The sequence below is a fragment of the Eptatretus burgeri genome, chromosome 16, assembly GCF_056783735.1.
Source record: "Eptatretus burgeri isolate ZD-2024b chromosome 16, Ebu_testis_v1, whole genome shotgun sequence".
NCBI classification, from domain to species: Eukaryota; Metazoa; Chordata; class Myxini; order Myxiniformes; family Myxinidae; genus Eptatretus; species Eptatretus burgeri.
In genome coordinates this window covers 56,199,820-56,218,068 of record NC_140976.1, presented here as the reverse complement: position 1 = coordinate 56,218,068, position 18,249 = coordinate 56,199,820, and the positions used below count along the sequence as shown (strand labels likewise).

Genomic DNA, 18,249 nt, shown 5'->3' with positions numbered 1-18,249 from the left:
CAAACGAAGAAGCATTTGCAAAGGGAGAAATAATCCACAGTGGTATAAAATGAGGACAAAAAACTTATGACCGATAGTCGATTTGGGATTTGACTCGGAATTCTCAGCTTGAAAGCCAATGCACTCACCTATATCTATTCTGCAAGCTCATTCTCACTGATTGATTGTGCAAAAGCTTGCTGTTTTACTGCAAGGCCTGGTATAAACTTACTGGCCTAGTGTGACACAGACCAATGGGTTTTCCATACCTAATATATATTGGGCAGAATTGCTTCGGCCTCTGCATGGAATGTTACAATTCCACATTCAAGTATTTTGGGGATTATTCAAAAGTTTCTCACCACAGGCAGGTCAGTGGTCTTTCTGTCTTTTATCATCTCCTCTCTGGTCTCTATATTCCCCACCTCCGCCTCCCCCATATTTTCGCAGGGAGCTGAAGGTCCGCCAGCAACCCCCTTCGGTAAAACTACCATAATCAAGAATCACTGATCATCTTCACTCTTTCATTCCTCTTTTTTCCCCCCTTTGGAACAAACTCATACAATGAATAAATAGACAATGAAATGTGGATATCCCATTGTCTATTTAAAGCAAACAAGTATGATGGAACAAATGTGTTCTTTGTTTCCTTTTTTGTTCATCGTTCTCCAACTGAAGTTCTTTATTGGTGAATGAATCATCAAAACAACATTATTTGACCTACTGCTATAAATCGCACTTCCCTGTTGTTTTATTTCATTTGCTTTGAAATAATTGATATACGATGCTGCTTTGTATTGTGGAATTGTTATGAGTGAAAATGGTATATTTGCATGTAGGATGTAATGATGGAAGGCTGCAATTCATATGGGAAGCAATGGAGGAATAAAATGTTTATTGCCGACAAGTAGACAAAACTACAGATGAACATTACGACTGCAAAACTTCAACCAGCCACAGGCTACGGCATAAAAACATCAGCCAATCAGTGAACATAAATAAGAAAGCGAAACATAAGAACGGCCGATTCCAAATACCTTTACATCCCGGTGAAAACTAAAATACAGAAATAAAATAAAACACAGGCCGTGGTGCTTCAATGTGCAATCCAAACCACAACAGGACTTCATGAATTGTCAAAAGCAATGTCTGTTAAAGGGATGGTTTTAAGGGTCCTCAGCAAAGGAGGTCAAAGGGCAATGGAAATCACTCCACCAATGGCTATTAACACATGCTGGTGGAAGTATGAGGGGATGATTTGCGAACGCGATTGCCTATCAGAGGTCACTCAGTTTATTCCAAGCGACAAAAAGTCTGACGTTGTGGTGGATCCAACTCTCTGTACATCCTGTTAGGGTGAAGCCCAACGAACCAGTAGGCTGGGATCCTACTTTGGTGATCTTCATATCTCCAACAAATTCAAACACAACAGTGCTTCAACGGAACAGCTTGCAATGTCACCCACGTATGGTCATGCACATCTTACAGAATAAACAACGCTGGAGAAGTCATTGGTTTTGATGCCGGAGAAGCAGTGGCTCTGAGAACCACGAGACTCGATGTGTACTTGGTGAATTGCCTTGTTATGATGCTCTTGATTTTGCCATTGATGGTGTCCACAATGCTGCAGGACAAGTTTGAATCGAAAAGGATATATATATATATATATATATATATATATATATATATATATATATATATATATATATATATATATATATATATATATATATATATATATATATATATACATACATATATATATAGATATACATACATACATATATATATATAGATATATATATATATATATATATATATATATATATATATATACATACATACATATATAGATATATATATATATATATATATATATATATACATACATATATAGATATACACCTGCTTGGAATGTAGGTAGGTCCATCGTTACCATCGGCATTGTCCATTGTATGTATTGATATTTTGAAATACACAAAGCATCGCTCCACACTCAAATTATAAAACAATTCGTTTGCAGAAAAACAGAGTAATTCCAAAAGGGCTTTTGAAAAGTCTCTTATATACTTTCAAACAACCTCACGGCATTGACCTCGAAGAAAGGCATTTCAGGCCCACTTGATGATGAAGTTTTTCTCATGCAAGTTTGCGATGCCTTATGGTTGCGATGTCTGGAAATTTCCTTTTCTGCAAGAAGAAAATTATTTTTGGGCTCATTGAAGGTTCACACACACACACACACACACACACACACACACACACACACACACACACACACACACACACACACACACACACACACACACACACACACACACACACACACACACACACACACACACACACACACACACACACACACACACACACACACACACACACACACACACACTTTTCTTGAAGTTACAAGTGCGAATTTTTTTGCAGAAAGTGCTGGGTGCTTGTGGGCAAATGCATTTAAGCTTCCAGCCTTTCTGAATACATTACGAGTGCTAGAGCAGGCTAGGACTTGCTGTTGTTACAATCGCCATGGCCAAACTGTTTGGATGGTATAATTTTCCAACTTTCATTTCAGCACCTTCAAAAGCTCTGAATTCTTTACCTAGCTGCTTCCAGAACACATTTTAGATTTTTTCCACCTTTGGTTATACATACAACATACTTGCTTAGGTTTTCTAGAGAAGGCCAAATGCATTCAAATGATGTCCAGAGAAAAATAATCTCATTCATCCACAATGTATCAGTTAGTCTTTGCAGAGATGGGTTCAGGCCTGTTCCCACCATAGACAAACACCTGGCTCCTTATTCCCTGATATTATTGGATGTGACAGTTGTTACAATCCTGATGTCCAATCTCCATGTGCTGTCTCACAAAAAGTCACAGATCTGTGCAAGTGAAATAAATATATATATATATATATATATATATATATATATATATATATATATATATATATATATATATATATATATATATATGCATACATAGACCGAATCTGGCCATCCGGGAGACCAATGAGCCTTTAAAGACAGCATGAAATTAAATCTCAAGAAAATACATACATAAAATATATATACATACACATACTGAAACGCAAAAGAAACATACCACCTTTTAAACCTTCAAATATCAACAATAACACTGCGTGTAGTAAATCTGTGAACTTATTTGTGGACAATGGTGTCCTCACTGTCAGACAAAACGGTCACGGATGATCACTTGAACCTTCAATGGTCACTTCATAGCACAGCTGTTGAACAGCCATTTTGACTGTCAGTGATTCGCCAAGGGGTACGGGATGATTTTAATGAGCTGCATGTGATGTCTTGATATTGGCTTTAAAAAGGCCAGTGCAAAATGGGCCTTTCAATCAACATGCCACGATTGTCAAGGGATCAACGGCAGTGTGCCTTGGGCATGCTGCAAGGCGGATTGAGCTACCATGAGGTGGCACGTTGCCTTGGCTGTTCACACCAGACGATATCGGCCCTGGTGCACAGAGACACTCTCCACAACTCTGCAGATGACAGACCTCGATCAGGGAGGCCAAGAGTCACCACTGCAAGGCAGGACAGGCAGATGGTCCTAAGTCAGATGGCTTCAGACATTGAGGACTGAGTGGGACAGAATACAGCAGCAATCCATCCAAAGACTGGTAGGCAGTATGCGCCGACGATGCACTGCCTGAATCCAAAACAATGGTGGCCACACACACTATTGAAAGGGGACTGACATTGCACCCTGTGCTGTTCTGTACGGTAGAACAAACTTATGAGATGGTGTTTCTTGGTCAAAAACTTGACATGTCATCAATAAAATGCCAATGTTTCAATTAGCAATTGTTGGTTTGTTTTATTTTGAACTGTTACAATTTTATTACATTTCAAACAAGTGGTAAGTTTCTTTTGCATTTCAGCAAAATATATATATATTTATGCATTTATATATATATATATATATATATATATATATATATATATATATATATATGTTTACAGTTTCTGTATGTGTGCATGTACGTATGTGTGTGTATATATTGGGTGTTCGCTATTCTCAGGTTTTCCATCTGTCTGTCTGTATGTAATGGACAGCTCTGGAGGCCAGAGGAGTCAACCGATTTTGAAGAAACTTGACTGGTAGGTTCATACCAGAATTCAGTTGTATGCATTTGAGCACCGTTGCTATGGACGCCACCATTGCCAAGCAACGGGACTTTGAAATTTTTGAAAAAATCCAAAAAATATTTATATATTTTTTTTTCGAAAATCAAAAATCGGCTTCCTCTGTTTTATGCGCACTATAATCAACCTCTGTCAAAAATTTTCAGCCCGATCCGTCAAAAACTGTATGACGAGTATGCAATTATATAGCGACCACCAAGGTCGCCTACCGGCTTGTTTGTATATATATATATATATATATTTATATATATATATATATATATATATATATATATATATATATATATATATATATATATATATATATATATATATATATATATATATATATATATATACTAGCGATACCCGTGCAGATGCACGGGATAGCAGTACAACATAGCTGGTAGCTGATGACAGACCGTACACGGGGAATGACAAAAATACGCATTGTGCAAAATGCAAGTGGTACTATGAAATGCCAAGACTTCCCAAACATTGTCGGCATGTCTGCTAAGTGCCACAGCAGTTTCATAGGGATCGTGTGACAGCGAGCCGAGTTTTTAGTGTGCAAGCTTGGTATTAATAATCGATATATATATATATATATATATATATATATATATATATATATATATATATATATACATACACACACACACACACACACACACACACACACACACACACACACACACACACACACGTGTGTGTGTGTGTGTGTGTGTGTGTGTGTGTATATTTTTATACACACATACGTGTGTGTGTGTGTGTGTGTATATTTTTATACACACATACGTGTGTGTGTGTGTGTGTGTGTGTGTGTGTGTCCAGAATCATAGGGATATTTATGTCCTGTCTACCTCAAAGGCATTGTCTCATTAAAATTATAAAAAAAATTAAAAATATTTCCTGTGATTCTGGAAATATGAAACAATATATATATATATATATATATATATATATATATATATATATATATATATATATATATATATATATATATATACATATATATGTGTACATATTCATATATATATATATACATATATATATATATATATATATATATATATATATATATATATATATATATATATCTATATTATGGCCTTTTGAGAAGCAATCACAAAACACTGTTCTTGCAGAGTCAGTACAGATATCACTGTTCAATGGCTATGTTTCATTGTCACAGATTAGGACTCTCAAGTTCAAGTTGGTGCACTTGGCCAGATTGGAGACAATGTGAAGCAATGAAAAATGAAAGCTGTCCTCTCACTAGCCTTCTCACAAACAGACTTTGAGAACTGTCGCAGATAAATGCATTCACACAGGAGGTCAGGATTTCAAAGTAAAGTCACAATTTCAATTCACAAGGAAAAAAATCCCAAAACAGCAGAGAGCTGAGAGCAAAACAGGCCAGAGTAGCATCTCTGCAAGAAGGAAATTATTCTTTTTGGGCACACGGTCTTCTTTGACAGAGGCAACACAAAGCCTGAAAACATAAATCTGTTTGCTATTCTCACCAGGCATACTTTGTCGACTCACTGGTACATGGTCAATATTGAGGTCAAGGAAACTCAAAAGACCAATTGTAACAATTTTTGAGAATTAACCAATCACAATTTCCCTGCCAAAAAAAAAAATGCTCCTGTGCATTGCTCACATGACTACCACCCAAGTAAAAGATGAGCTGCTTATTTGATAAACCCAAGAGACCTCCACTAGCCCTAAACCCAAGAGACCTCCACTAGCCCTAAACCCAAGAGACCTCCACTAGCCCCCCCCCCACCCCTTTACCTTCTTATTTTTGAAATACTGGAAAATCTTTCATAATTATAATTTGGCCGAGTGGTGTTATCTCTCCATTTTGATACAGTATATATTTTACCATCCACCTCTCATGTTTGACCTTCCAACTTCCTGGTATATATTCCCAATATGAGGGAGTCAACTTCCCTTCACAAATTCCTTCATTCCCAAAGACAATGGCTCAGATTCCTAATCTGGCCATCCGGGAGACCAATGAGCCTTTAAAGACAGCATGAAATTAAATCTCAAGAAAATATCTCATTCTTCAGCAAATTTATCAACTCACACATTTATTGTGAGACCCATGCACTTAATCCTACTCTCACCAGAAAACAATTATTTTTTGTGTAAGCAGAAGTTGAGAAAAGAAGATATTGTTGGACAATCTCTCATTTTGTTTGCTGGGGATTGACAGCTCTATTTTGTTTTAAGGCCAAGAACCTGCCTGTTTTCTCACCTTCTCAGCAGCATATCCTCTAAAAAGGACGATGCGAGCAGAAGGTATGCATGTCATCTTGAGGTAACAAAGGATCATCACATATCATACTTAAAAATTAATTTGCGTCACTATTGATTCACCAAATTAAAAACCCTGTACCTATCGAGGCACCAGGCTGTAGATCGTGCAAAAGCAAAATGATTTGATTTCAGTCAACAGTGATGGTGGTCTGTTTTTTTCCATGGGAGGTTACCCAAAATCATGAATGGTGAACAGTGCGTCTTTTTGGAGTTGTACTTGGACAAGCACAGGCCTTAAAAGTTGTGGGGTAGTGATTCAGAATACAATGTTTGAGACGTCTCATTGGTTTTAGTCTCCGATTGTTGAGGGCTTGTGTCCGTCTACCTGCAGTCATTTGAGTAGACCGTTTGAGTCCTGCCGTGTGAATTAAAATACGTCTGAAGTTTTCAAAGATTGCTTTGGAAGTGACTCACGGTGAGTCAGTCCCGCCGCATGTCCATGATGATACGACAATAAGTATTATATTCACAGTCAGTCTCTGACGCAAAAGTTTGTTGTCGAGGAAGTGAGGGAGCGAGTATTGTGAAGGTCAGCAGTAAAGAGGAAAAAGAACAAATATTTGTCAGAAATTGAGCGCCTATAAATAGAGTTCTCTGTTTCCGAAATCTTGTGAAGTGCATGATGCCACATCTGTGGGTGGTGAGTATGGGGGTGGTGCAAGAGGTGAGATGTCATCGCATGTGCTCAGGTCACGCAGTGGTAGTTGCTCGCCTGTCTCATAAAGTTCTGGGTGACCACGGTAGTAGTTGCTGTAAAAGGCATTGTAGTAAGAGTCACCTTGACAGCTTTTGGCTCGGCTCATCATTCCATTGCTCATGTTTGGACCAAACCTGGCCACGACAGGAGTGGCGGTTGCGACGGTTGGGAGGACCGAAGATGCAGTCTCCGATGGACCAGAAAAAGAAGAGTAAGAAGCTGCTGTTGGTGGGCTGCTATGTGGTGGCATCCAGCAAGCATCCGAATGGCCATACTTCTGGCACTCTGAGGTGCATGTAGATAGGGCAGTCACATCAGGAAGAGCAGCAACGTCTGGGACTACTGGGAAGTTTGGGATGGGGAGGAAGAAAAGTTCTCATTATTATCATTGCCATCACTTTTTATCAATACTATCATAACTCATACTGTATTATAACTCTAATCACAATTCTCTATTATTATTATTATTATTATTATTATTATTGGAAGTTGTGCTGAGAGCTCATTAATGGGTTCATAGTTTTGAAATACAACTTGTGCTGACATGTCATAGTGTACATACAGTATATATATATATATATATATATATATATATATATATATATATATATATATATATATATATATATATATATATACTGTATGTACACTATGACATGTCAGCACAAGTTGTATTTCAAAACTATGAACCCATTAATGAGCTCTCAGCACAACTTCCAATAATAATAATAATAATAATAATAATAATAATAATTGAGAATTGTGATTATATATATATATATATATATATATATATATATATATATATATATATATATATATATATATATATATATATATAGTATATACATATATTTGTATGTATATATATATATATACATATATATGTGTACATATTCATATATGTATATTGTATAGAGAATAATATATATATATATATATATATATATATATATATATATATATATATATATATATATATATATATATATATATATATATATATATATATATATATATATATATATATATATACATCATGAATATGAAATGACTTCAATGCAATGGAAACGAATTTCCAAAGACTGATTCAAAAAAATAATTAACTTGATACACTGACACACTAAGTTTGAAGTTTCAGTTACCTGACTACAGTAGTATGGGCCTCATGTTTGCTCCAAGTAAAGACATACAAGATAGCACAATCAATCTTTTATCTTGAACCCTGGCTGAGTCATACACAAGATAAAAAAGGTACTTCTTGGTTTCCTTGTTTGATGCTCAGCATTTGAAATAAGCTAAGAGCAACAGCAAAAACACCAATAGTCAGTGATTCTTGTTCGTATTTTTAGTATTTAGTGTGGGGTGTGTTGCATTAACACTTGATAACACCCATAACTCAGAATTAGTCAAGACACCTAGACAGCACAACATGCACACAATACACACTTCAATTCCAGTCTATATTCCATTCCTGCCGATATGTCACTGCACCCCTCCATCCCCAATGCTTCGAGGCACCAATCCGATTCCGTGGTAAACCAAATGTACTGTCCTCCTCTTGCTACCGCCTTCTTAGGAAGACCATTTAATAAGTTATTGACTGTGCATGAAGTATTTATTCATGAACACAAACACAAGTGGCTCTATGTAAAAGTTATTTAAAGCACTAATACACCTCCCTATGGGAGCAGCAAGAAGGGTCATGATGTTGTCCATCTGGGGTATATAGATTACAGTCGATCTAGGTTCGGATACGTTAGTCTGTGGGAGGTGCGATATTAAAGCATACAATGCCTCAAGTACGTCGGATTTCTTCCCGCTCATGTTCATGTTAAACAGCAGTCAAGAACAATAATAGTAATAACAATACCATTCCTTTTCTGCCAGAAAGGCACATAGGGGGCTGCTGAGGCAGTTTTATTGGCAAGGAGTACAGTCCTGGATAGGTCACCACTCCAATGCAGATTACACCAAATGAATATTATCCCAGTACACTGGTACTCTTTTCACCAGCCTTGGAAGGATGGCAGGCTGTCAACTTCACCTGGTGTTAATTCAACAGCTGACAGGGACTCAAACTCAGGACTTATGTCCCAAGTCAACCACTTTAACCACTAAGCCAACACCAGGCATTAAACAGCAGTTTCAACTGTTTTAAAATATGCATTTGTTGTTTATAATATTTTTTTACTTCCATTTAGGGTGCACCACAAAAAAAAAAAGCCACGGGTGTGTCCCATTATCAATTGGCTTGTAGAGCATTCGCCAAGAGGCTTAAGTACTCAAGCAAGCACTCCAATGAAACGGTCGATAAGGAACAGCTGGCTTGGCAAGTGATAGCAAGCTGATTAGTGATGAAATACACCCGCACAATGAGCTATTTATACACGTTAAAACGTCGTTTGTCCAAGGGTATATTTTTAGTATTAATATTGCTTTGTATTAACATTATTATGCTATTATGATTAGTGTTCTTATTACTTTTGTTATGAGAAGGGGCCCTGAATCAAATTCAAACACTGGATCAAATTTTTAGGTTATGAAAATTGTCGTCACTCAGTGCAGGTTTACCCTGCATCCGATGAATAATTGTGTACAATAAAAGTTGGTTGCCGCGGTTTCGCCACAGACGACTATTTTATTGCAAGTCCCATACAATAGCTTCTTAATCTTCTTTTGTATGCATCACAAAGCTGTGGGGGTAGCATCATTGGTTGAGGGACATGGCTCTGCCACTGATTAAACTCCCCTGTATGTTCAAGCAGGAATTTGAAATTTCACAATGCCGCTGATGATAGCTCGCCTACTCTTCATGAAGGACACCGTGGGATCTTTAACTCGCCTTTGCCAGCAGACGGGACTCCTAGTTTAACATCCATCTGAGGGACGGCACACACATTGATTGATCACCTTGCCTGTGAAACACCAGCATGACAGTTTGTAGCTGAATCAGGATTCAAATCCAGGCTCGACGGCTCAGAGGCGAGTGTGCGTAACTCGAGGCCATCATGCCAGCCTAATACGATAGCTTATGCTGTGCTTAAAGGATAAAAAATCTGCGCTGCGAGAAAAATGCTTGATCAATGATCTGGTATCTATGTATGTATAAAGAAGGAAAATTAAGGCATTGAGAGCGAGTCATATTGATGAAGAAATAAAATTGTGGCCGAGACACTAATTACCCACTTGGTTCGCTGTGAATGCAAAATGAATTTCAAAAGTCATTTTGAAGCATGTCAAAAACCATTATGAACATGTTTAATCACAGTGCAAGCTCACATGAGATGATTTCATGGCTCTGTATTGGTGTGATCTGCTAAATACTCAAAATCAAGACACTTAAGGGGACAACCATAGTGCAGGAGTGCTTCTCTTGTCCACCTGTTTTTTTTTTTTTTACTAAAGTCACACATTCCTGGACATAATAAACAGACGATTCAATTCGCACCTTGACACCATCAACAAAACCAGGAGGTGGAGTGATGCCCACACAACCAGAAGAGGCTTTCTGTGAAGGAGGTTTTCTCAAGATGTTTGTAAGAGAATAAACCTGGCAATGAGGAGTACACTCTGTTTGGAGTGAGACTAAAGCATTTCCTGCAGTGTTCCACAACCTCAATCTGAGTGTACCATCGAGGGTGGGATTAAACTCTTCTTGCTTTGAGTGTTTTATTTTTCTTTTAGATCCATCTTGTGGATCCCCAGGGAAAAGATGGAAATACTCAATCGTGCCGTCTTAAGCGACTGTGGAATGCACTTGAGTATAATTTTTATAAACCGTACAACAAACAGGCTCTGCGCAGTAACATGCTCAGAAATAGAACTCTAATAACCTATTGAAAGGAAGCGAGAGTGGAAATGCTGCCAAATAAAATTCCAAAAGCGAGATAAAAGAGGGAGTAAACTTTGCTTTTTCATCGGAATGTAAAATATAAAATAGCCATCCTAATTTATGGACAACAGTAGCAAGGTGACACCAACAAACCTGAGACGGGAGATAGAAAGCCCTCACGCATCCTGTTTGCTTTGGAAGAGAACAAACATCCATTGGTTTTCTTTTGTGGCTTCGAACAATGCTTCCATTGCTTTGGAGGTAAGGAGCTCCTCGTTGGAAAAGATAATTGAAGGAACTTGTTTGTTCCTTGGTCCCATTATCTTAAGCATCAAATGAAATGAGGTGACCAACTGCGAGCTTTCTGACAGTATGACCGAGCAATCCGATTCCAGGATCTTACACACACACGCACACACACACACACACACACACACACACACACACACACACACACACACACACACACACACACACACACACACACACACACACACACACACACACACACACACACACACACACACACACACACACACACACACACACACACACACACACTTTGTGCAATTGTCTTGCAATGCACAACCAAAGGATGCGTACCAATCATTTCAAATCATCTCATATGTGAGCCGAATCGTTTGTTTTATAGTTTTTTACAAAGAACAACCGGATACAGAAATAAAGTAGAACTAGAAATTATGAATATTTTATATAAAACGCGATATGTCCAGCCTTTGACACGGTCTGGCACCATGCCCTGCTCACCAAACTCTCTCCCCATGGTATTCAAGACCATGTCCACTCATGGCTCGCAGACTTCCTCTCCTGTCGCAGTCAATGTGTGGCCCTAAATGGAGTTCTTTCATCCCCCCTTCCTGTCCAGGCTGGAGTTCCTCAAGGCAGCGTTCTGGGCCCTGTTTTTTTCTGGTTTTCATCAATGATCAACTCCTGGAAAATCCTCTTTATCTATTTGCTGATGACTCCACCCTCTGTCATACCATCTATCATCCCTCAGACCAGCAAGCAGCAGCTTCTTTACTCTCTGCAGATCTGCATAAAATCACAAACTGGTCCAACAAGTGGACAAATCTTGACAAATCTCACACTCTCATTGTGTCTCTCTGAAAGGAGCATCTGAACCCCCCCCCCCCTCATCTACTTTCTGTACAATCCTCTGGAAGAAGTCCTTTCATTCAAGCTTCTGGGTCTCACAATCTGCCATGATCTTTCCTGGGAAAGCCACATTTCCAACCTGTACTCCAAAGTCAGTTCTGTCATGAAAAGTCCTTCCTTGGCCCACCTGAGCTCCTGACCATATACAAAGCTTTCGTCCACAGCCTGATGGAGTACTGCTCTCCCCTCTGGGTTGGTGCTCCTGCCTTTCACCTTTCTTGGCTTGACTCTGTGGAAACAAAGGCATTTATGATCATTGGTATCTCCCGTGGCGAGGCTGAGTCTTGGGCCTCTCACTCTCTCACTGCAGGCAGGTTGGTGGTCTTTCTGTCTTCTACCATCGCCTGTCTGGTCTCGCCCCCCCACTCTGTCTACGATACGTTCTCACCATATTTCCACATGACACTCAAGGTCCACCATCAACCTGGTGGTCAACCAGCAGTCAAGGTCAACGAGAACCAATTCTGGTAAAACTACCAAAATCACGAACCACTGCTCACCTTCACTCTTTCATTCCTCTTTTTTCTCGCCTTTGGAAAAAACGCTCTCACTCTGTTCAATCACATTCTTCCCTCCAGGCCTTCAAAACAGCTGTTCACCACCATCTGTTATCTACTCCGATGTAAAATCAAGATCTTTTCTCCCCCCCCCCCCCGTCAATCCATCCGAAACCCACCTCCTTCAAATTCCATGCCTTCCTTCCCGAAAGTTCCCTGTCGTGTAAGGTCCTGAAAGCCCCTGTGGTGTCCATATTGTTTAGCCTGTGTTCTCCACCACCATCCCATTTCCTTCCACAGATCTAATGTCTCTAGTTCCCCACTGTTTTGTCCTTCCCTCTCCTGTCCACCCCTCTTGTCTCCTGCCCCCTTTGTTGTGCGCTGTGTGTTAGCTCTCAAATGAGCCTTGACAATGTGTACAAAATATATATATATATATATATATATATATATATATATATATATATATATATATATATATACATATACATATACATATACATATACATATATATATATATATATATATATATATATATATATATATATATATATATATATATATAAATATGGAACTGGTACACCTAAGGGGGCAAAGCAGACATGTAATTGCGAAAACCTTAGCATATATTTTGCAATGCTGCACCTACTCGTGCTCAGAACTGAGATCACAGCTTCATATAAGATAAGTACCCAGAGAAACAGAACAAACGATTAAAGCAAAGCTGATTGTTGAAGAGAGGAAGAAGAAGACGAAGAAGTCGTAGTAAAACTACATGAAACTCATCCAAAAATAACAATGTACAAGTTACAACAATATAATTTGCTCCAATGGGCAACCCCAAAAAATCTTTACAATTTGAGTGAAGAATTCACAATTCATTGATTACTCTGCAATGAACAGCTGCTCAAAACGGCTGAGGCATGTACCAAGGAAACCACTTAAATTGTTGTAGTGGCTTCGTAAAAATGGGTCTTTTGTCTGAATCATCTGAGCTTTTTGGGGGATTCTGACAATTCCACAGGCATTCCACGAGGTTAAATACTGTACCTCTGTAAGTCGAGTCCACATTGAAAATTGGAAAAAATTGATAGTGGAAGGAGCACTACTTCAGCAGTCAAGGTCAATATTTGTTTCCATGATAAAAAAGATGTGGGAAATCGAGTCTGCGACATAATTGGAGGAGTTTTCAGCAAGTCTTTTCAATCGTCCAAAGGGTGGAAAGATGGCGCGAGCTGGCAAAACATTTGTGAGAAGGTTTATGTCACGTTAGAGAAAGGCCGTGAGCTGCACAGAGCTTGCACAGTGCTTACACTCAAAGCAGAGTTTCACTTCCAGTGGTGTGAACGGTTGATAATTAGCATTTGAGGTGAAGTTTGGTTGCTAGTTGGTTAGATTCAGTATTTTGACAATTTGAAAATGAACTGCTACTTCAAGTGTCATGTGACCTCCATACCCACAAGGTAAAACTCGCATTGTCGAAAGGATGCTTCATAAAATGTGAACACATGCTCGATGCACATCATACATCCATGTCTCTTCGTGGTGCAGCCTCCAAACCTGCCAAACATTTAACTTGAGAGCAGAGAAAACGGTGAAAAGATTAAGGGATGAGCTATACACTCAAAATGACAATTTGAAACAACTTGTTGAAGTTTAGTCCAGCTAGTGATCACAATAAAAATGGTATATCCCCCCTGGGCTTCATGCAATCACTTAATTTTTTTTTCCATTGTTCATAAAAGTCAAGTTGTTGTGACAAAACAAAGATAGTGGAACGCCATACTTGACTTCTCGGTAGCAAAAAACTGCAGCAATGATTCCAGGTAGGCCAATTGCTCGATAGTTATTGCATTTCCAAAGATACAGAAAAATAATTTTATTGCCCTCTTGAAAATTAACTTTCCCCATGTGGAGAAAAGTATATACTACTACAACTACTAATTCTATGGGCCTAATTATTCCAACCTTGTGGGGTTAGCCAGGAAAAGATTTTGTTGCAAGTCTTTCACGAATCGGCTAATCAGGCCCGACGTTCGACTGAAGGCATTTTGGGCAGGAATTTGTAATTTGTTCAGTGCCGGGGATAACTCGCCTTGTCACCATGAAAGACACCATGGGGTCTTTAACATCCACTAACCACTGGCGCATCGACGCCTCGGCCTGCATGTGAGAAACGAGGGTTGCATTTCATAGCTGGGTCGGGATGGCCGGCAGTAACCAAATAAGTCTCCTTTCGCAAAATATAAAAAAAGAATGAAGGATATTTTGAGCAATGTTTAAAAGTAAACACAAATGTTTATTAGAGAGTAAAATTGCACGTTTTTGTCGTTTTTGTGATTTTTCAACAACACAGGATTCTGAGATTTAATCCGATACCATGTCCGTTTCTGAATTTACAAAAACAATAAACATTCTAATAGCATCCATTTATGACTGAAAAAAGTTATTTTCTGTCCAAACTGGAAATCATTAGTCAACTTCTCACATCATATAATTTCCTGAGTAAGAGGATATTGTTTTAAAATAAGAAAAGTTTTCATGAAATAAGAAAACCATGAGAAAAGTTTTCCAATCGTAAGAAAAATTTTCTCATTGAAAAAAAAAGCTTTTCTCACTAAAAATACTTTTGGCAGGGTGTGGGATTGGGATTTATACAGATGGTTAAATGGTCAAAGCTGATGACACATACAAGAATCAAAAGTAAAAACAAGATTAAAAAAAAAAATCATTCGTTCGCTTGATATCGGGATTTTATTTAAATAAAATGAAACACGAATCAGATATTTTGTTTGTGTGTGTGTACAAAGTCAAGGCTCGTGGAAGAGCCAGTATATTGATTGGATCAGGAGGGGGGGGAGGAGAGAGAGAGAGAGAGAGAGAGAGAGAGAGAGAGAGAGAGAGAGAGAGAGAGAGAGAGAGAGAGAGAGAGAGAGAGAGAGAGAGAGAGAGAGAGAGAGAGATAGGAGAGAGAGAAAATACACCAACAGCAGAGTTAAAGGACGAAATAGAGAGAGGGAGACTTGGACAAACAATGGGTGTGGGGAGTAATGAGGGGTAGGAAAGGATGCATGGGGTGGACAAAGAGGATGTAGAAGCAAACCCTCAGAAAGGAAAAATTGGAAATTTGGAAGGTGGGGTTGGGGAAAGAAGGTTAATGCAGGTTAAAAAAAAGAGCATGGTTTTGGATGGGGGATGATCTGAGATGGTGGTGAACAATGGTCTTGAACACCTCGAGGGCTGAACATGAGAGTCACAAGGATGTGGAAGTTGGTTCCACGAGCAGGAAAAAAAGAGGAACAAATGAGTGGAGGTGAGAAGTGATTCTGGATTTTGCAAGTTTCACAAGAAGGGGATTGGTGGTGGACTGCATGCATCTTGCAGATACCTGGGGGAGGAGGGGCAAAGTATGGAGAGGGCAGAAGATGGTGCACAACCACAAAGGAGGGGGTAGAAGACAGAGGGACCACTGACCCATCAACAATGGCAAAGTTATAGGCCCATAGAATCATCTTTATCGTGGGAGATTCCAATGATCTTGAAGGCCTTGGTTTCCATGATGTTAAACTGATCAAGGTGTGAGGTAGGGGTGCCAGCCCAGAGCAGAGATGAAATTGCAATGATCTTGAAGGCCTTGGTTTCCACAGCATGAAACAGATCAAGGTGGGAGGTAGGGGTGCCAGCCTTGAAGGGACAGGAGATTGCAATGATCTTGAAGGCATCAAGCTTGAGTGAAATGATCTTGAATGTATCATTGTCAGAGTGCAATGATCTTGAAGACATCAAGCTGAGCAAGGTGTGAGGCAATGGAGCCAGCCATGAGGGGAGAACAGTACTCCATCAAGCTGTGCAGATGAATTCCTTGTAGGAGGATAACAGTTCAGGTTTGCCAAGGAAGGACTTCATACTATGGAGGATATCCAGTCAGCAACTGACTTTCGAGGCCAAGTTTCAAATGTGGCTTGCCCAAGAAAAATCATGACTGACAGTGAGACCCAAGAGTTTGAGTGACTGAACTTATTTAAGGGAATTGTTAAAAAAAAGTAGATGGGAGGATTTGCAGTACGGTCCTTTCAGAGAGAGACAAAGAGAGATTGTGTGAGATATCTCAGGATTAAAAGACATATTCCAAGTGTTTGACCAGCTTGTGATTTTATCAAGGTCTGAAGAGAGGGAAGAGGCTGCAACCTGTCTATCTGAAGGACTTAGGGATGTCATGGCAGAGGGTGGAGGCCTCAGCAAATATTTAAAGAGGATTTGCCAGATAGATAAAGGCAAATGCATCAAGTAGATAAAAGGGGATTTTTGAGAACAAAGAAGCGAACAAAACCAATTAAAGAGAAACATAAGAAAGCAGAAAAAACAGCTTGAACAGAATCGCCAGTGAATTACGGGCTCCAATACACCCAAAGACTACCTTCTTGGGATACCAAATCGATCCACACAAAGTGAATGACTGAGTCACACCTGCAGTGCAATCGGGATGGACACTTAAATGCTGCCAATCAAAAGGCAGCCCAGAATAATAGAACAAAGAGTAAAAGACTGTCAAGTCATATAACGGTAACATAAAGGCACATGGCCAACATAACATGCATGCACGTGTTAGCAGCACGGTTGTTGAGAACAACTACAAGAATGCAGAGAAACTCAATGACAACTTTAAATATACATTTTATGAGCACCATTCCTTCAGGGCAATACTGGAACCCAACTCAGCCATTTTATAAAAACAAATACCATATGTGGTACTATTATTCCGCAGTATGACTATTATCAAAAATAATAAATCGCCATCGATAATGCTGAAAAGGTCGAACGCTGCTGCATTGCATCCAGAGTGTGCTTTCAGCCAGACATTGAAGCTAGTACCATCAAGTCATGATTGTTAAGAACAAAGGGCAATGTAGAAAGGTCACCAGAAAAAAAAGGGCAGTTGTATTAACTGACCTATCATCTCGCATGATACAAGATAACCCAAGACGTTCAAAACTAGAAGGGCACGTGGTGGAGCGCATACCTCTGCCACATGTGTGATCCAGGAGAACATATTGGGCCGAATAAATTTATTAACATCATGCGATATATCGATTTTGGTCCTATCTCTCAATGGTGAAGAATTACTGAAAAAAACTATCAGATCCAGATCTGGAACCAGATCTTCACCAAAATTGAAGCATTTCTTCCTTGTCACAAACCCAACGTGTCCACTAGTTTCATCCAAATCCGTCCACAACTTTTTGAGATATTGTGCTATAAATACATTTTGGCCCTTTCTCTCAATGGTGAAGAATCACTTTAAAAATTCTGGTATTCGGATCCAGATCCAGATCTTCACCAAAATCTTATCAGTTAATCCTTGTCTCTCACACACAACCTGCCCACCAAATTTCATCCGGATCCATCCACACTTTTTCCAGATATCCAGCACACAAACAGACAGACAAACAAATAAACAGAGAGAGAGGTGAAAGCATAACCTCCTTCACCTTCGGGGGGCAGAGGGAATAATGAACATTTGGAAAGTCTGTCCAACCAGATCTGAATGGAATTTTGTCTTTTTTTAATT

The 18,249-nt window shown here is 39.0% G+C and overlaps 1 protein-coding gene across 5 annotated transcripts in view; it reads right to left on the bottom strand.

Annotated features, from left to right (window-relative positions):
• Positions 1-1,835: 1,835 nt before the first annotated feature.
• Positions 1,836-18,249, bottom strand: part of LOC147011108 (protocadherin-9-like) — a 474,017-nt gene continuing 457,603 nt past the window's right edge. For 3 of the 5 annotated variants that reach the window (XM_085860423.1, XM_085860422.1, XM_085860427.1), the window contains one exon: positions 5,238-7,513. In XM_085860423.1, the coding sequence (XP_085716549.1) occupies positions 7,053-7,513 (461 nt within the window). In that variant the 3' untranslated portion in view covers positions 5,238-7,052. Of the gene's footprint in view, positions 2,170-5,237; positions 7,514-18,249 lie in introns of those variants that run through there. The other 2 variants (XM_085860425.1, XM_085860424.1) reach the window with 2 other exon arrangements.